General features: G+C 39.5%; 1 protein-coding gene across 1 annotated transcript in view; it reads right to left on the bottom strand.

Moving 5' to 3' along the window:
- Positions 1–20,864, bottom strand: part of abcg8 (ATP-binding cassette, sub-family G (WHITE), member 8) — a 58,044-nt gene that overhangs the window by 5,111 nt on the left and 32,069 nt on the right. The window contains exons 8-11 of the mRNA XM_059985712.1: positions 19,875–19,967; positions 19,581–19,780; positions 18,044–18,120; positions 16,764–17,031 (exon numbers count right to left, since the gene is read on the bottom strand). Of these exons, the coding sequence (XP_059841695.1) occupies positions 16,764–17,031; positions 18,044–18,120; positions 19,581–19,780; positions 19,875–19,967 (638 nt within the window). The remainder of the gene's footprint in view (positions 1–16,763; positions 17,032–18,043; positions 18,121–19,580; positions 19,781–19,874; positions 19,968–20,864) is intronic.

Below are 20,864 nucleotides of genomic sequence, written 5' to 3'. Positions count from 1 at the left end.
TGAATTATCCTTGAATTTGTGGAAGTTTAGATGCAATTTTGGACTGAAAATGCAGGGGCTCTGTACAAGAAGGGACAGAGACGTCTATACTTCCTGAGGATGCTCCAGTCATTCAATGTTTGCAGTACTATGCTGCAGATGTTCTGCAACTCAGTGGTGGCCAGCATTCTATTCTATGCTGATAGTCTGCTGGGGCAGCGAGGTGAGAACAGCTGATGCCAAGAAGATCTGTTCTGGGGGTGGAACTGGATTCCCTGGGGGTTGTGTCTGAGAGGGAGATGCTGCAGAAGCTACTGAGTATTATGGACAATCCCTCTCACCCCTCCATGACATAGTGGACAAACAGAGGAACAGACTTGATGCACCATCAATAACTCTCTGAGACGTGAGGCGAGATATCGGCTGTTATTGACTGGAAGAAAGAACAAGCAATAGTTGACCACTATACTACATCATGGAGACTGAGGGCCGGGCTCAAGCCTCAATCGCCTTTATACCGGGGTCTGTGGGAGAAGCCACGGTCAGTGGGAGGGGCCACAGGAGCATTCAGTGGGGGGCGTGTCCAGACAGGTATATGTAGTTCACCACAAGACTGATTGCACTGAGGCGCACCACTGAACGTCACAGGAGATCCTTTCTCCCTGTGGCTGCAAGACTAAACCCCTCTTTCTTAAGTACATAAGAATATGGTTTCATTGCACATCTGTATTTTGCTCTATTTCTTTCCAATACACATTTTGTTTTTATTTCACACATCAATGCTTACATTTTGTATTTTAAAAAAGTATGTATTTCTGACTGAGCAACCGTGCAACAATAATTTCCTTCAGGATAAATAAAGTTTTAACTTATCTTAATTTTGATTTAATATTAAGTATCCAAGAGCAAATGGTCAATCTGTGTCTCAAAAAGAATCATAGAATCAAAGAGTAAAACAACTTAAAAATAAGTCCTTTGGCCCATGAAGTTCATGCAGACCATTAAGTATCATCTATAGTGATCCCACTTAGCCTTCTAAACCTTGACATTTCCATTCCTTAATACTCCCTAGGGTGCTACCATGCATCCTTTCTAATTCTTCCAAAGATCATTACCTTGTACATAGCAGGATTACATTCCATCTGCCATTGTCCTCTGTGTCTTAGCAAGTGGTCAAGATCATAACGTTGCTGAGACTGTCCTCTTCATCACCAACTACACGTACTTTTCATATCATCTGTGAACTTACTCATTACTTATTGCTAAATTCATATCTCAAACCATCAACACATATAATAGACAGGAAGAGTCCTGCGCAGATTTCTGTAGTACACCACTGGTCACAAACTTTCAATCACAAAACTAATTCTGCCTCCTATTTTCAAACCAATTTTGGAACCATTCATCCTGTGGAGTCATTTGATATCCACGGTGATTTTGCTTTCTGAATACTTTTGGGCTGCTGATCATGAAAATCACCATGAAATTTCCCCATCACACACCATTTTTTTAAAAAATCACCTATATTTGTAATTTCAATTCATATTTCAAGTTAATTACAGTGTTGCCCACAATGTAAACACAAAGGTATTCTAACTTGTCTAGGCATGGTGGATGTAGCATGGCAGGACTGGCTTTAGAAAGACTATAAAAGCATCTCTCTCAATCTCACTCAAGCGCACGCATGCATGCAAGCACACACACGCACACACACACGCACACACACACACACACACACACACACACACACACACACACACACACACACACACACACAGTCCTATGCCCTGTGTGTACGGTTTGTGATCACGTTGATGTGTGTGTTGTATGGGTGCAGCATATTGTGTGTACTCATAATGTATGTTCAGGAATATCTGTGATAGCAAAATGTCTCACCAATGTTGTAACAGCCACAATTCTATTTGTTATATTTGTGGCAAATATATGCTTCATATCAAAGAAGGAGCATGACTCCTCTTATTAAGAAAGCCTACAAGCTCCACTTTGGGTGTAAAATTGACGACCAAGATGAAAAATAGGCTCCTCACTTTGTTGTGCAACAGGCATTGTCAATCTTAGAGCTTGGCTCAGAAGTCAATGCAGTTCGCTGTCCCAATGATATGGTGAGAACAGGATTATGTGACAGACTGCTACATCTGTCTGACCAGCACGTCTGGTTTCTCTGCTAAAAACTAGAAATCCACTGAATACCCTAATCTCCCTTCAGCCACGAGACCTTTGCCACATGACAGCAGTCTTCATGCCAGGAATAGAAAACGACACTGATACCGATATAGAATTTGAACCCTTTAAGCTGAGTGAGCCTCATCTGATAACTCATTAAATGACCTGGTCAAAGACTTGAGTTTGTCATAGGCAAAAGAACATAAGACATAAGAGCAGGACTAGGCCATCCAGCCCATTGAGCCTGCCCCACCATTCAATAAGATCATGGCTGATCTGTCAGTAAACTCAGCTCCATCTACCTGCCTTTTCCCCGTGACCCTTAATTCCCTTACTATGTAAAAACCTATCTAACTGTATCTTAAATATACTTAGTGAAGAAGCCTCAACTGCTTCCCTGGGCAGAGAATTCAACAGATTCACCACTCTCTGGGAAAAACAGTTTCTCCTCATCTCCATCCTAAATCTTCTCCCCTGAATCTTGAAGCAATGTCCCCTAGTTCTAGTCTCACCCACCAATGGAAACAACTTTGCTACTTCTATCTTATCCATCCCTTTCAAAATTTTGTCTGTTTCTGTAAGTTCCCCTCTCATTCTTCTGAATTCCAGAGAGTATAGTCCCAGGCAACTCAATCTCTCCTCATAGGTTAACCCCCTCATCCCTGGAATCAACCTGGTGAACCTCCTTTGCACTGCCTTCAAAGCCGGTATATCCTTCCTCAAGTATGGAGACCACAACTGCACACAGTACGCAGCTTGTATAGTTGCAGCATGACCTTCCTGCTCTTGAATTCAATCCTTCTAGCAATGAAGGCCAACATTCCATTAGACTTCTTAATAACCTGAATTAAGAAGAATTACTCAGTTCAAGACCGCAAGGGTGGAATTAGCTGTCACCAGGCACAAAAATTCCCATGAAGGATTTCGATATTTGAGACAAATGTTTCCCAAAATAATTGATGCCAAGATTAAGGAAAGCATTTTTGTTGGTCCACAAATCAATCAGGTCATCAATGATAGGCAATTTGAAGACTTTCTAGTGGGACGGGAGAAAAGTGCATGGAAGGCATTTGAGGATGTTGAAAATTTTCTTGGCAACTACAATGCACCAAACTATGTGCAGCTGATTGACAAAATGCTTCAAGCATACAAAACCATGAATGTAACATGTCACTAAAGATTCATTTTCTGCATTCCCTGCAAATATTAGTGTTCCAGTGAAGAGCATGGTGAAAGGTTTCACCAGCACATTGTGGTCATGGAGAAAGTGTATCAGGGCAACTGGAATCCATAAATGCTGGCTGATTATTGTTAGACACTTAAACAAGAAGCCTCAGACACTGAGAATAAATGAAAATCATCAACAAAGCATTTTTAGCTCAGTTAAACTATTGCAAAGTGTCAGCACTGTTATGCAATTAAACACATTATATTCAATAAAAGTTAATTTCTTGTTTCTCCAAATTCTTTTGTGATACAAGTGGCCTGAAATTATATTTGTGTTTAGCTTCAAGTGGTCTATCATAACTAAGATACATTTCTGAGCAAACACTTCCGAAAAGATTTTGCTGTCAGTGTAATCTTCGACACTTTTACTAATCAAGAACCTATCAACAAACAAGAGAAAATCTGTAGATGCAGGAAATTCAAGCAGCACACACAATATGCTGGAGGAACTCAGCAGGCCAGGCAGCATCTATGGAAAAGGGTACAGTTGACGTTTCTGGCCAAGGCCCTTCATCAGGACAGATCAATCTATCAATCTCTGCTTTAAATATACCCAGTGACAAAGCCTCCAAAGCCATCTTTGGAAATGAATTCCACAGGTTCGCAATGCTCTGGTGAAAGAAGTTCCTCTTTATCTGTTTTTTTTAATAGATGTCCCCTTTATTCTGAGGCTGTGCTCTCTGGTCCTAGACTCTCCCAGTACTGGAAACATCCTTTCCACATTCATTCTATCTCATTTTTTAAAATTTGTCAGGATTCAATAAGGTCATCTTTCATCCATCTGACTAATTGCATTTACCTTCCTTACCACTGACTCAATCTGCAAGTTAACCTTTAGGGAATCCTGCAAGAGGAATCCTAAGTCCCTTTGCACCTCTGCACAGTGTATTTGCTCTCTGTTTTGAAGAATTTCTGCACCTTTATTTCTTCTACCTAAGTGTACAACCATACACTTCCCTACACTGTAATCCATCTTGCCCAATCTCCTAGTCTATCCAAGTCCTTCAGCAGATTCTCTGCTTCTTCAACATTGCCTGCTCCTCCTCCTTTCATTGTATTATCTTGGCGACAGAGCCATCAGTTCAGTTATCCAGATCATTGACCTAACATGTAAAATGTAGCAGACTCAATACCACTCATCACTGACAGCCAGCCAGAAAATTCTCCCTTCATTCCCACTCTTTGCCTCTTGCTAGTCAATCTCATAAATTTCAATTAATATTATGGGTTCCTATCACCTTCAGCTGCTTAATATGAGGCACCTTGTGGAAGGCCTTCTGAGAACCTAGTGAACAACATCCACTGACTCTCCTTTCTCTCTCCTGTTTGTTTGTTTGTTAGTTATTTATCTACCTATTTATCTATTTATTTATTGATACAGCATTCTGGCTCAAAGAGCCCTTGCCATCTAATAACACAATGTTACTCATATGTCTCTGGAACTGGTGGAAACTGGAGCACCCAGAGGAAACCTACATGGTCATATGAAAAATGTAGAAACTCCTCAGAATGAAATTAAACCGGTGTCGTTGGTGCTGCAATAGCATTATGCTAACCACTATGCCACCCTCAAAAACTTCCTACAGATTAGTCAGGCAAGATTTACCCTTCAGAAAACCATGCTGACTTTGGCCCATTTCATCATGTGCCCAGAGTACCCCAAAACCTTTATCTTTAATACCTATCATCATCATCATCATGTGCCATATCATAAGACATGGCTGATCATGGTCTTTGACTATGATTGTTCTTAGAAATTTTTTCTACAGAAGTGGTTTGCCATTGCCTTCTTCTGGACAGTGTCTTTACAAGATTGGTGACCCCAGCCATTATCAATACTCTTCAGAGACTGTCCGCCTGCCGTCAGTGGTTGCGTAACCAGGGCTTGTGATATGCACCAGCTGCTCATACGACCATCCACCACCAGCTCCCACCCGACGTCACGTAACCCTGATCAGGGGCTAAACCGGTGCTACACTTTGCCCAAGGGTGACCTGTAGACTACTGGAGGGAAGGAGCACCTACACCTCCTTTGGTAGAGGCATATCTTCACCCAGCCACCCAATGCTTAATAATGGACTATAAAATCTTACCAGTCACTGAAGTCAGGCTAGCTGACCTATAATTTTCTGTCTTTTGCCCCCCTCCCTTCTTAAAGAGGATTTTCTAATCCTCTGGAATCATTTCCAATTCTGGTGATTCTTGAAAGATAACCATTTATACCTCCACAATATCCTCAGTTACCTCTTTCAGAACCTTGAGGTGTAGTCCATAGAATCTAACTTACTTTTTCTCTATGGTTCAAAACCTTTGTGGACTAGTTTCTCAGGTGGAACCTTGTCAAAGGTTTTACTGGAGTGTAGACTACACCATGAGACACAGGAGCAGAATTAGGCCATCTGGCCCATTGAGTCCGCTCCACCATTCAATCATGGCTGATCCTTTTTTCTATCTCCTCCTCAACCCCATTTCCCAGCCTTCTCCTTGTAACCTTTGATGAAATGTCCAATCAAGAACCTATCAATCTCTGACTTAAATACAACCAATAAACTGGCCTCCACAGCTGCATGTGGCAACAAATGCCACAAATTCACGATCCTTTGGCTAAAGAAATTTCTCCACATCTCTGTTTTGAAAGGGTGTCCTTCTATCCTGAGGCTGTGCCCTCTTGTCCTAGACTCTCCCACCATGGGAAGGATGCTTTCCACATCTACCCTCTCTAGGCCTTTAAACAATCAAAAGGTTTCAATGAGATAACCCCTCATTCTTCTGAATTCCAGCATGTACAGACCCAGAGCCATAAAATGTTCCTTGTATGATAACTCACTCCTAGAATCATCCTTGTGAACCTCCTTTGGACGCTCTCCAATGCCAGCACATCTTTTCTAAGATGAGGGGCCCGAAACTGTTCACAATACTCAAGGTGAGGCCTCACCAGTGCCTTATAAAGCCTCAGAATCGCATCCTTCCTCTTGTATTCTAGACCTTTTGAAATGAATACTAACATGGCATTTGCCTTCCTCACCACTGACTCAACCAGCAAGTTAACCTTTGGGGTATTCTGTACAAGGACTCCCAAGTCCCTTCGCATCTCATATCTCTGGATTTTCTCCCCTTTTAGAAAACAGTCTATGCATTTACTTCTACTACCAAAGTGCATGACCATGCATTTTCCAAATTATATTTCATTTCCCACTTCCTTGCCTATTCCCCTAATCTGTCAAAGTCCTTCTGCATCCTATCTGTTTCCTCAACACTACCTGCCCCTCCACCAATCTTCGTATTATCTGCAAACTTGGCAACAAAGACATCTATTCCATCATCTAAATCATTTATATACAGCAGAAGTGAAGTGGTCCCAGCACCGACCCTGTGGAACCCTACTAGTCACTGGCAACCAACCAGAGAAAGCTTTTCATTCCCACTTGCTGCCTCCTAACAATCAGCCAATGCTCTAACCATGTTAGTAACTTTCCTGTGATATCATGGGCTCTTAACTTGGTAAACAGCCTCATGTCAGCACCTTGTCAAAGGCCTTCCAAAAGTCCAAATATACAACATCCACTCCATCCCCTTTATCTATCCTACTTGTAATCTCCTCAAAGGATTCCAACAGATTCATCAGGCAACATTTTCCCCAAAGGAAACCATGCTGATTTTGTCTTATCTAGTCCTGTGTCACCAAGTACTCTTATCACCTCATCCTTAACATTTGACTCTACCTCTTTCGCAACCACTGAGGTCAGGCTAACTGGTCTATAGTTTCCTTTCTGCTGCCTTCCTTCTTTCATAAAGAGTGGAGTAACATTTGCAATTTTCCAGTCCTCTGGCACCATGCCAGAGTCCAATTATTTTTGAAAGATCATTTCCAATGCCACCACAATCTCTAACGCTACCTCTTTCAGAAACCTAGGGTGCAGTTCATCTGGTCCGGATGACTTATGTACCTTTAAGTCTTTCAATTTTTTGAGCACCTTCTCTCTTATAACAGTAACTGCACCCACTTCTCTTCCTTCACACACTGCAACATCAGGCATACTGCTAATGTCTTCCACAGTGAAGACTGATGCAAAATACTCATTCAGTTCATCAGCCATCTCCTTGTCCCCTGTTGTTATTTCTCCTGCCTCATTTTCTAGCGTTCCTATATCCACTCTCATTTCTCTTTTATTATTAACATACTTGAAAAACTTTTACTATCCACTTTGATATTATTTGCTAGCTTGCTTTCATATTTCATCTTTTCCTTTCAATGATCTTTTTAGTTGCTCTTTGTAGGTTTTTAAAAACTTTCCAATCTACCTTCCCACTAATTTTTGCTTTGTTGTATGCCCTTTCTTTTGCTTTTACAATAGCTTTGACTTCCCTTGTCAGCTACGGTTGTACTATATTACCATTTGAGTATTTCTTCATTTTTGGAATACACATGTCCTGCACCTTCCTCATTTTTCCCAGAAACGCACACCATTGCTGCTCTGCTGACATCCCTGCCAGCAGCTCCTTCTAGTTTACTTTGGCCAATCCCTCTCTCATGCAACTGTAATTTTCCTTACTCCACTGAAATACTGCTATATCAGACTTTACTTTCTCCCTAACAAATTTCAATTTGAACACAATCATATTGTGATCACTGATTCCTAATTGCCTCTGGTTCATTACATAAGACCCAATCCAATACAGCTGATCCACTAGTAGGCTCAATGACAAACTGCTCTAAAAGGCTATCTTTTGTGCATTCAACAAACTCACTCTCTTGACATCCATTACCAACCTGATTTTCCCAATCGACCTGCATGTTAAAATCTCCCATGACTACAATAACATCGCCCTTTTGACCCACCTTTTCTATTTCCTGTTGTAACCTGTGGTCTACCTCCCAGCCACTGTTGGGAGGCTTGTATTTAACTGCTATCAATGTCCGTTTACCCTTGCAGTTTCTATATAAATGCCATCAACGTCCTATTACCCTTGCAGTTTACACCAATCAGACGGCCTCATTAATTTAATGAAAATCGTCTCATTCATCGAGTCACTTGTTCACTACCAGGTAGAAAAAAAGAAGTGGGGCACCATCCAGGTAAAACAGAGCTGGAAATTAGAAAACAACTCAATAAAATATTGACATCATGTTTGCCTATGTTATTATCCTACAATGTACAGAAAAAAATTGTCCTTATATAGAACATACAAAATTGGACCATTCAGCATGAACTAGTCAGTGTTTGTCAATATACCACCCATTCTATCATTAACTTGTAATGTTAACTCTACTTTATCTGTCTTCACAGATACCGCCTGACCTGCTGAGTATTTCCAGCATCCTCTTTTATTACAGGTTTCTAGTAACCATGGTATATTTCATAGATCCAGCAACACTTCTCTCTCCCTTGCTCCATTCTTGCATCTCCTTCAGACAGATCAAGTACAACTAACAAGTTTTCATTTAACTCTGATTGCTGAATTAAAACATTAACTGTTTTTTTTCTCTTTGGAGATGCTCCCTGGCCTGCTGAGTACTTCCAACATTTCCTGTATTAATTTTAGAGTTCTAGCATCTGTGGTTTTGCACAACATAGATTTAGTACTTTGAAATTGTTTGTCTGATCCATTTGTTCTTCTACTTCATTCATGTTCTTATTTCCTAAGGCAGGTGACATTTCTGTTTCTTTGTTAACTGTTCATTGTCCATTTGAATGAATACAGGTTTTCTATCGTTTTCTTGCATTCCTTTATGTTAAGCTCTTCTTCAGTTTCGGGATCATCAGCCAATTAGAATATTGAGTTACTTATTCTTAAGTCCATATCACTAATGTTGGAATCTATGAAGAGTATTCTTGTCATATCTTCTGTATGTTTATATTGTTAAATCTCTTTTAGTCAAGATTTCTGAACCACCCCCTTCTCTTAAATTTAGCTAAGTTTAGTTCTATAGTCACAAAGGCAGCCCCTTAGATTGTTCTATTGATACTCCAGTTAAGGTTGAGGAATTGCACGTCACCTTCTGTCTAGGCATGTTGCTGTCTTGGCATTCAGTACAGAAATCAACTATTCGTAATGGCCAACCTTTCCTGTTTGTGTAAATCCTGATCAGATCTGAGGTGAGGTCTTCTGCTTATAACATTGACTCAGTCCTATTCCCCTCCACAATTGCTGATATTTCCTGGATTCTGTTTAATTTGAAGCTCCTCTTCAATTTCCAGCAACTGTTAAGTTCTGCACTTCACAGTTCCTACATTTCCTTTTATTTCTCTTCCCAGTTTGTCAGGATCAAAAGTAATATATTTTTTGATCATTTTTGGTCTCCATTCTATTTTGCTTGATCTGCTGAGACCCACCGGCATTTTCTGTTTTAGCTATCTGCCACTCTCAGACTGTAGAAACAATACTATCTATTCACCAGTCCTCTGGCATTAACCTCTCTTCTGTGGAACTTCTGAATATAAATTTGATTTGCATCATTTGAGTGTGACCACCAGTTATCGGTCCAAGACTTAAAGCTATCTCCATGTATCCATTACTGTTTATAAAAAAATCATTCGGTTCTGTTTTCTGTTTCCTTGAGTTATCTCTCATTATCCACATTTCCCAGCAGTATCATGTGGAATTTCAATAGGAGAATGCTCTTTATGTAGCTGATATCTGATGGCAGACTGAATGAAAGATTGACAAGCTTATCCACTGATAAATGCTGTGGATTCCTGGGAAATAACGTTTTATATTATATAGCTAAAGTCATGATTGAAGTAATCTTCTTCTCTTTGTGGAAAGAAATCGACAGTATAAAATGAATTTTATCTTCACAAATGTCATCTTGCAGTTTGGTGAAATTGTGAAAAATGAGAAATGATGTTTGGTGCAGTGTAATGTAATCATTGGAGACAAGTGTTCAATCACTTGCGAGATTAGGGCTGATGATGTGCTGCTGCATCAAATCTGACCTGCTCACATCCCCATCTTTCTAAGCAACAGTGTAAAAACAGTTTCTCACCATTTACAAAACTTGTGCAAAGTAACTTTCACCTAAATGAAGCATTGGAGATATTTGTATATAAGATATTTATGCAAGAAGACCTCAGTAATGGAAACATGAAATAAAAACAGAAAGTGTGCAACTACCCATTCAGCCTCCAGAACAGAATGCAGGATCCACAGATATATAGTTCTACATCATGGAAACAAGCTCCTCAGTCCAACTTGACCATGCTGACCAAGGTGCCTAAATGAATCCCATTTGTCTGCATTTGACCCGTGACCCACATCTATCCATGTACCTGTCCAAAGGACTTCTAAGCATTGTAATTTTATCTGCCTCTACCACCTCTCAAGTGACTACAAATACTGGAACATGGAGCAAAAAAAACTGAACAAACTGCTAGAGGTAGTCAGCAGGTCAGGAAGCACCCTCAGAGGCAAAGGGATAGTCAACATTTTGGGCCAAGACCCTGCATCAGAAATACTTTCTCTGACAGCTTGTTCCATATGCCCCACCATCATGTATGAGCAAAATGCTCTTCAGATCGCCTCTAAATTATTCCCTCCTTTCCTCAATCTTAGACTCCCCTAACCCTGAGAAAAAGGCTATCAAACATATTTGGGCCCCTCTTAATTTTATAAACCTTTAAAAGGTCACCCCTCAGCCACCTTTGTGCTAGGGAAATTGGTCCCAGCCTTTCCAATCTCCCCATAAAACTCAAACCGGGTTACATTGTTGAGAATCTTTACTGTTACCTCCTTTAGCTTAATCATATTTCTATAGTAAGACTACCAGAACAGCACACAATACTCTAAGAGGGATCTAATAAAAGCTTTGTACAACTGTAATGTGAAAATCAACTCTCACTCTTGATGCCTTGGCCAATGACGTCAAGCACGGTACACTCCTCCTTCTAACTTGAGACACCACCTCCAGGGAAATAGGTACAAGATTCTCTGTTTAACAACACTCCCCAGGACCCTGCCATTCACTGTGTACATATATACTGACCTGGTTTAATTTCCCAAAGTGCATTACTTCAATTTTGTCTGAGTTAAGTTCCATCTGCCATTAGAACACAGAACAGCAGAGGACAGGAACAATGTTGTGCCAAGCCAATTAAAATCAATTATTAGCCTACTTTTCCAGTCGATCTAGACGCTGTTACAACCACAGACAATCTTCTTCACTACACCACCAACTTTGGAGCCATATCCAAACTTGCTAATCATGCTGCCTACATTCTCATTCAAAATATTAATATGTACATATGACAAACATCAGGGAACTCAACACCAATCTGTACTGGTCACAGGCTCTCAATCTGAAAACCAAGTCCATTACTGTTCCCAGTATCTTATTACCAAGTAAATTGGCAGATGGGATACAATGTCAGGGAGTCTATGGTCATGCACTTTTGAAGAAGAAATGAAAGCATAGACTATTTTCTAAATGGAGAGAAAAAGAAAAAAATCTGAGTTGCAAAGGGACTTGGGCATATTTGTGCAGGATTCGCTAAAGGGTCATTTGCAGGTTGAGTTGCTGGTGAGGAAGGCAAACATGATGTTAGCATTTAAGAGGACTGGAATATAAAAGGATGTAATGTTGAGGCTTTATAAAGTTTCTCTTGGAGTATTGTGAGCAGTTTTGGGCCCTCTGTCTAAGAAAGGATGTGTTGAAATTGGAGAGGGTTCAAAGAGGTTCACAAAAATGGTTCCAGGAATGAAAGGGTTAATGTTGAAAGGATTGTCATATGAAGAGTGTTTGAAGGTTCTGGGCCTGTATTTACTGGAACTCAGAAGAATGAGGGGTGACCTCATTGAAATCTATCGAATGTTAAAAGGCCCTGGAAAAGTGGATAAGAGTGGATATTTGCTCTGGTGAGGAAGTCAAAGACCAGAGGACACTGCCCCATGATAGAGGGGCATCCTTTTAGAATGGAGATGAGGAGGAATTTCTTTTGCCAGAGATTGGTGAATCTGTGGAATTCTTTGCTACAGCCAGCTGTAGAGGCTAAGTCTTTATGTACACTTAAGACAGATTTTTGATTAGTCAGGGCATGAAGGGGTACAAGGGGCTGAGAGGGAAGATGGATCAGCCATGATGAAATGATGGAGTAGATTTAATGGGCCAAATGCCCTAATTCTGCTCCTATATCTTATGGTTTTATGGTCTTAGTCAATTGAGTAACTTACTATAGATTCCATGTGTTCTAACTTCTGGTCAACCCTACCGTGTAGCACCTTGTCAAGGCCTTGCCAAAGTCCAAGTACATAATACAGTATTGACTGCCCCACTGTCAGTCCTCTTGGCCACCTCTTCAAAAAGCTCCATGAAATTCTTGAGACATGATTGCCAACTTGACCTTGCCTTTACAAATGCAAATAAATCCTGTTTCTCAGAATCCCTTCCAGTAACTTTCACACTATTGACGTAATGCTCACCAATCTGTAGCTCCCTGATTACTTTTAATTAAGGCTATTAAATAATAGAAAATGTTTAATAAATAATTTGCCTTAAATCTTGATGTGCCTTTTACTTAAATAATAATAATCTGTAATATATAAAATAGTAGATTCTGTTCCTATATTCCCAATTACTCATCATGACAGTTAATTGTTAAAAAGAAATATCTAATATCTGTAATATATCTAATATGACAGTACACAATTAAATATTGTCAATAATTACATTAACATTCATCTTGGAAATCCATTTGCAACACAAATTGCAGAAAAGAGGGACTATGAAATGACTGGAACTAAATTTCTAATACTATAAGAATCAAAGATTATTACAGAATTACTGTCAAATGTCTGAGTGGACTCACAGCAATTGACAAGCAATGTGATCATCAAAAAATGCTGACACCAACAGGAACTTGTCAAAGTAAGGTCAATTATGGAAGGTTTTTAAACCATAAGATATAGGAACAGAATTAGGCCATTTGGCGTATCGAGTCTGCTCTGCCATTTCTTCATGGCTAATCCATCTCCCTCAGCCCCAGTCTCCTGCCTTCTCCCCATATTCCTTCATTCCCTGATTTCCATATACCCAATGACTTAGCCTCCACACCTGCCTGGTGCAATGAGTTCCACAGATTCACCACTCTCTAGCTAAAGAAATTCCTCCTCATCTCTGTTCTAAATGGACATTCCTCTATTCTGAGGCTGTGTCCTCTGGTCTTAGACTCCTCCACCATCTTCTCCATGTACACTCTCTCGAGGCCTTTCAACATTCCTTACGTTTCAATGAGATCCCCCCTCATTCTTCTGAATTCCAGTGAGTAGAGGTTCAGAGCCATCAAACGCTCCTTCTATGATGAGCCTTTTAATCCCAGAATCATTTTTGTGAACCTCTTTGAACCCTCTCCAATATCAGCACATTCTTTCTTCAATAAACTGCTCACAATACTCCAAGTGAGGCCTTATAAAGCATCAACATTACATCCTGCTTTCATATTCTAGTCATATTTTAAATGCAGAGAAACTTCAAAGCACAAATACTGGCACCAAATCAAAAATAAAAGGGAAAGATTTAGAAGTTCAACTATAGGTTTGGCTAAAGAAATCACCTTCACAGAAGGCTTTAGAGGACAGAATAGAGAAGGAGAGGTGAGAAGATTTAGAGAGGAGATTCTGTAGCCTGGTGTTTAGGATGCTGAAGCTACTGACACAATGGTAGATTATGAGAGTTGGGCTTGCAGCAGAAATCAGGGTTGGAGGAACACAGAGCTCTCAGAGAATTGTAATCTTTCAGGAAGCGAAGGTGAGTCATGGAAGTTTCTGGATGGACATTTTCCTGACAAGCCTTGTCTGAAAATCATCAAATATTATGAGTTTGAAACTGCAGCTCTTTCATGTGTTTTGAAAACACTCTAAATGTTAGTCCCCTTCTCTTTTTCCCAGACTCTCACTTATCTCCCATTATATCCAATCCCTGAGAGGAATCCAACCTAAACAACCACAGGCAATTAGCAGGAATGAGGTACTGAAGCTACAGAAGCAAATTATTACCAAGGATGAAAATGTGATAGAGCCCAGAAGTCAGGACAGCCAGCATTACTCTTGAGAGAAGCAAAGTTAACATTTCAGGAAACGACTTTTCATCAAAACTGGGAAAGTTCAATATGCAAGATGTATTCGCAAATATAGAATCAGGGAAAGCAGGGGAGCAGGACTGCAGGCAGTGGAGAGTAAGAAAGACAAGGTTTACACTAAGGTGCAAGACAGAATAACTGACTAAAGGAGGACTGATAAAGACATAAGGGGTACAAACAGGATAAATGAAAAATCAAACAAACTCAGAGGTTTTGATTTCCAGGCAGAATCACTGACAAAGTAGCTGTCCAGAAGCATGGGTGGCAGACTCAGGATTAGAAATTGCTGAATTGAAGGCTGTGTTCAGAAGGGGAACTAAGTGAAATAAAAGAAACATTTCAAAACCACGTAGGACACAGTGGTCCGTAAATTCTCAAGATCAAAATCTGTAGATGCAGGAAATGTGAACATTCAGCAAGTCAGGTAGCATCCATGGAAAGAGAAACGGTGTTGGTGTTTTAGATCAAGTCCAGTGGGAAAAGAAACAGTGAGGAAAACAAAATGAGATGTCCATGAACGAGTAGACACCAGGGTTGTCCAGGCAACACAATACTTTTGATGTGGAATGCAGACAGTTTGGACAAGAGAGAGAGAAAAAATTAACATGCTGGAACTGTTGGAAGAAACCAACAGACTTTCTAATGTTATTACAGTAAAAATGTCACAATTCCATTTAAAAGCCATTTGTACAATTCCATGAATGTGCAGTCTATTTTACAAAACTGGATGGTACATCTGCTGAGGGGTTGTTTGGGAAGTGTGCCCATGTCAAAGAGCAGAGAATGAAGGGCTGCTCTAGCTGTGCACAACAGGCCCATACCGCCAACTTCACGATGCTTGAGCCACAACACCTTCAATCAAACTGAATGTTGTTCACCTTGAAGCTGGAGCTGGAGTCACTGACCATGACAACTCTGTCCCTGTTGCCCCACTTCAGCAACATGATGCACTGTCGGTCAGCAGAGGTGCATGGTAGCTAGTCTCTTAACTCAAGCTGTGGGCTGTTGAATACTTGCCCCCACACCCGTGCACCAAACCAGCCATTTTAAATCACAAAGAACCCTCTAGCTCATGATCTTTAGGCAGAAGATTATCAGCCTAATGGAGCTACATTTCAGAGTGATATACATTTAGTGGCCACTTTTTTAGGTACACCTGGTCATTAATGCAAATATCTAATCCTATGGCAGCAATTCAATGCTTAAAAGCATACAGAAATGGTCAAACAGTAGTTGTTCAGACAAAACATCAGAAAGGGGAAAAATGTGATACAAGTGACTTTGACTGTGGAATGATTGTTGGGGTCAGAAAGGGTGGTTTGATATCTCAGTAACTGCTGATCTCCTGGAATTTTCACACATGACAGTCTCTTAAAGTATACAGAAATTGGTGTGAAAAACTAAAGAAAAAACCTAGTGAGCATCACTTCTGTGGGCAAAAATGTCTTGTTAATGAGAGAGGTCAGAGGAGATAGAAACTCAAATGACCATGCGTTACAACAGTAGTGTGCAGAAGAGCATCTCTGAAATCACAACACATCAAGCATTAAAGTGAATGGACTAAAGCAGCAGAAGAAAATGAACATACATTCAGTGGCCATCTTATTACTTACAGGAGTTACATAATAAAGTGGCGGCCAAGTGTACATTAAAACAAACCACAATTTAAAAGAAACTTAATAAGTAAAATATTATTGATGTGTGTGGTAGGATTGTAATCAGGTTTAATATCACTGGCATAAGTTGTGAAATAAGCTGGTTTGTGGCAACAGTATATTGCAATATATAATTACAAAAAACTATACATTACAACAATAAACAAACAAACAGATAAATAAATAAAGTAAGCAATGCAAAAAGAGAGCAAAAAAAGAAACAAAAATAGTGAGGTAGTGCACATGGGTTCATTGTCCATTTGGAAATCTGATGGTGGAGAGGAAGAAGCTGTTCCTAAAATGTTGAGTGTGTGTCCTCAGGCTCCTGTACTTCATCCTTGATGGAAGCAATGAGAAGAGAGTGTGTCCCGGGTGATGGGGGTCCTCAGTGATGGATGCAGCCTTTTTGAGGCATCACCTTTTGAAGATGACCTTTTTAAGGCATCCTTTAGAAGATGGGATTAATGAAGGTCAAAAATGAACTTTATGAGCAATTGTGAGATTAGTTTTGCATCCTTTTTGCAATAATCTATATTGGCCATAAGGATTTACCAGTAATACCCTTATTGATAGTTAGGTAGTTCTGTTAAATACATATCAGAAATTAGACATACAGGATTCTCTGATTGGATTTAAACATGCTTACCTGTCCACATGTTTTTTAGACTAATGACAAAACCTCCTGTCAAGTAGAAGATTGTAAAAAAGGTGTTCCCTATTAACGAAGATAACTGGAGTGTTGGGAGTAGTGCCGACACCCACAAGGCCATGACTCTGCTGCAGTAAACCAGCAGCCACACCAACAGAAAGCTCAAGAGGAACAGGCTGGCCTCAGGTCTGAGGTCTGCTATCCAGTAGAAAGGCACGCCATAGATTATTACAAATGCACAGTGTTCTGGCAGTTCTCCCAAAAGCTGTGGAATGAGAGATAATGACAAGTGGTTATAAACAAATTATAAATTAAATAATAAAAATAGAAAATGCCAGAAACATTCAGCAGGTCAGACTACATCTGTGGAAAGATAAACTGAGTTAATATTTCTCTGACAGGAAAGAGTTCAAACAAAGGATGTTCACCCCTGTTTGGTTTACATTGATATGGCCTGACTTCGATGTGTTTCCAACATTTGCTGATTTTATTTCAGATTTTCAGCATCTGCAGTTTCATTTACAAATTAAATGAAAAGTTCCATCACCCCAACTGTTTTGGTTTGTAGCAGATGTAAAACAATTACAGAAACAACCAAAGCATTCATGGGACAACCTGATGGGAATAATCCTCAACTCCCCTGTGTGAAAATACAGAAAAATAAACTAACCAGGTAAATATGCATAGGATATTTAGGTAGGAAACAGATCAAGTATGCACCCAAATAGAAAAGCAAAATTATTGTTTTTATTCCTGTATCAATCAAAAACCCTTTACCTGCCATTAGAAACAAGTTTATTGTACATGATTTTCACCCACATACAAAACCATTCATTTGGTGGAGATAGTTTTCCTTCTTTACATTTTTCCCATAGTTTTCCCAATGGACACAAATATTTACTGTTAATGACTGTCCATTACACCACAGGCATTTAGGGCAGCAATGAAGGTCCTTCATCTCTGTCTGTCCTTGGCCCTATACCATGGCACACAATATTTATTTGACCAGTTACGGTTGTTAGCCCTGAGTTGAACCCCTGAACCTGGAGGGCTGGTGGGACAACCCTTAGTCTGGCCTCTACCCTTTGACATGTTTACCATGGGTGACCCAACCAAAAGCCAAAGTATAAGTCCCTGACTCCAGCCAGCATAGCTCTCCAGGTCATTGAGGCACAGAAGCCTCCAAACGTTACGACAAGGTTGTGGTCCTCTTGGAGGATATTTACTGTACTTCTCTAGTATTCCTGATTCAGTCAGAAAAGTGAAGATTAATTTACCTTAGCAAAAAAGTAAGAAGTGATGGAATACATCCCATCCTCCAACTCGTGATAAAGCATTGCTCTTTCTGAATGACCTATGGAAAGATAAAGATGATTGTGTTCAGTTCAGAAGAACTTAGCAATGTATGTGAACGAGTGTCTTCCAGAAAATAGAACATAGAACATAGAATAGTACAGCACATTACAGGCCCTTCGGCCCACAATGTTGTGCTGACCCTCAAACCCTGCCTCCCACATAACCCACAACTTTAAATTCCTCCATATACCTGTCTAGTAGTCTTTTAAATTTCACTAGTGTATCTGCCTCCACCACTGACTCAGGCAGTGCATTCCATGCACCAACCACTCTCTGAGTAAAAAACCTTCCTCTAATATCCCCCTTGAACTTCCCTCCCCTTACCTTAAAGCCATGTCCTCTTGTACTGAGCCGTGGTGCCCTGGGGAAGAGGCACTGGCTGTCCACTCTGTCTATTCCTCTTAATACCTTGTACACCTCTATCATGTCTCCTCTCATCCTCCTTCTCTCCAAAGAATAAAGCCCTAGCTCCCTTAATGCTGTAAATACTGGAGCAATAAACAAAATGCTGGATACTCAGTGGGTCAAGAGGCCTCTGTGATGGGAAACGAATTGTCGGTGATGCAGGATTTCTACTCAAATTATCAATGCTTCCTTTCCTCCCATAGTTGTTGCTGACCTGCTGATTCCTTCAGCACGTGGTTTATAGTTTTTGGTATTGCCTTGGGTTGGCTGGTGGTGTAGTGGCATCAGCGCTGGACTTGGAGGCAGATAGTCCTGAGTTCAAATCTAGCTGGGTCCCAACCTGGGACATGGAAGAAAGACCTAGCAATCTACTTCTGTATCTTGGAAACCTTATGGACTACTACACTATCCACAGAGTTGCCATGAGTCGAAGGCACTCAACAATTGCCTTTAGGGAGGAAAGGTAGAGACAATTGTTGCACTTTTTAGTTGCAGGGGAGAGCAATGCTGAAATATCTAACACCTAATATCTAATCTATACCTAATATCTATCTATCCTACAGAGCTGATAGAAGTAACTAATGTGTTATTTCACAATGGTAAAATTTCTTATTGTTGACAATTCTTCTTTTGCTGCTACAGAACTATGCAGTATGTGTAATCTCTTTCAGGTCAGGCCCATATTTGCGAAATGGCTGTCCAAGTTAAAATGCTGTTGTTGATGTAGCTTGAGGTCAGAGTTTAATCATTTTTGGATGGAAAATTGGAAACTGCAATGTTATGGGTTTTGGTAATTTTTCATCTTGAGAACTTTCTCTTAATTAAATATTCAAGTATCCACATATATTTTTATTTACTTATCTGCAAAATTACAATTTCTCTAATGTGTTTAGAAATTGTATTTGACATAAATGAATTCAGTCTGCCCAAAAGGCATTGAGTGCAAATAAGTCCAGCAGATCCTTTCAATGTTTTGTGTTCTGGAGGAAACACATTTAAAAATAAAATACTTTATTAAAACATTTTAAATGATAGGAAATAAAATCAACTTACATTTAGCAGTAACATCCAAAACGACTGCAAATGGTGTCAAAGCTCCGATCATGTATAACAATGCCACCGTGTCCTGGATAGATAATTTCTTACTGCCTTCATTGTAGTATAAAAAGCCAATCAGTAAAGACATCAGAAGCGCCTCAAGTCCATGCACAGCAAGGGTTGGCAAATCTCTGAAGTCATTAGAAACCTGTCGACTGGCTCAAAACAAAAAGTAGTTTAAAAAGCGTTTTAAGAGTCATTTATTTTAAAAAGGAAAGTTAACTTAAAACTGCAGTTTAACTCTCTTACCTCAGTAAGATACAAAATTGTCTGAAGTGTCCAGGTAGGTTATCCACAGATTCTGTTTTAATACTAATAATCTCGTCTGAAGTTAGTGAAGCTCTGGAAGAATTATAAAATGAGATTTTAAAAAAACAAGAGCAATATGTTGGAAACATCATATTTATGATGCTAAATTTAATTTCTCCATATGCTGATTACCTATGAAATTACAATTTTTCTAATGTTTTTAGAAACTGCGTTTGACATGAATTAATTCCGTTTGCCCAATAGGCAATAACTGTAGATAATATTTGCATAATAAAGCCATAAATATTTCATGAACCACATTGCAGCAAAAATATTAACTAAGAAATAAAATTTTCAGAAATTCACATTTACTTCTAATTAAAAAAAATAAAAATTTTAGAGCTTTCTATTTGACACAATCACTAAGAATCAATACATTTAAACATTCACATATACAATGCATTTACTGCTTCAATTATATCACTCAAAACAGCAAACCAACAGGTTTACTTTCAGATTTCTCCTGCTTAACTTTCCTACCTGACTTCTACCGCTCTCCTCCAAACTCTGCAAAGCTTATTGTTGTTCACCTGCTTCCGCCATGGGCCTCTCATTCCTTCAACATCCTTGATCTTGTCCTATGCTCCATTGCAATTGTGCTATTTCAAACATGCTTCCATTGCTTATAGTTTTCACATAATATTATACCTTTTAGATATTGATGTAGATTTGCAACTGTCTGTTTCTCAGACCCAATATTCTCAATTTGTGCCTCAATTCCACCACACTAGGCAAATGGTATATTACATAAGCTCAATCTAATGAAGATGCTACAGTTAAATGATTTTCTTGTCTCCTGAAACTTCTCAATTGATTCTATATAGAGATTATTTTTAATTAATATTTCAGATTATTAAAACATTTAACATTTGATTTTTTATTATAATAAACAAGTTCATAAACTTCTAATAATGGTTTTCGGTTTCGTTG

The sequence above is a fragment of the Hypanus sabinus genome, chromosome 12, assembly GCF_030144855.1.
Source record: "Hypanus sabinus isolate sHypSab1 chromosome 12, sHypSab1.hap1, whole genome shotgun sequence".
Taxonomy (NCBI): domain Eukaryota; kingdom Metazoa; phylum Chordata; class Chondrichthyes; order Myliobatiformes; family Dasyatidae; genus Hypanus; species Hypanus sabinus.
This window is presented reverse-complemented; position numbering and strand designations above follow the sequence as displayed.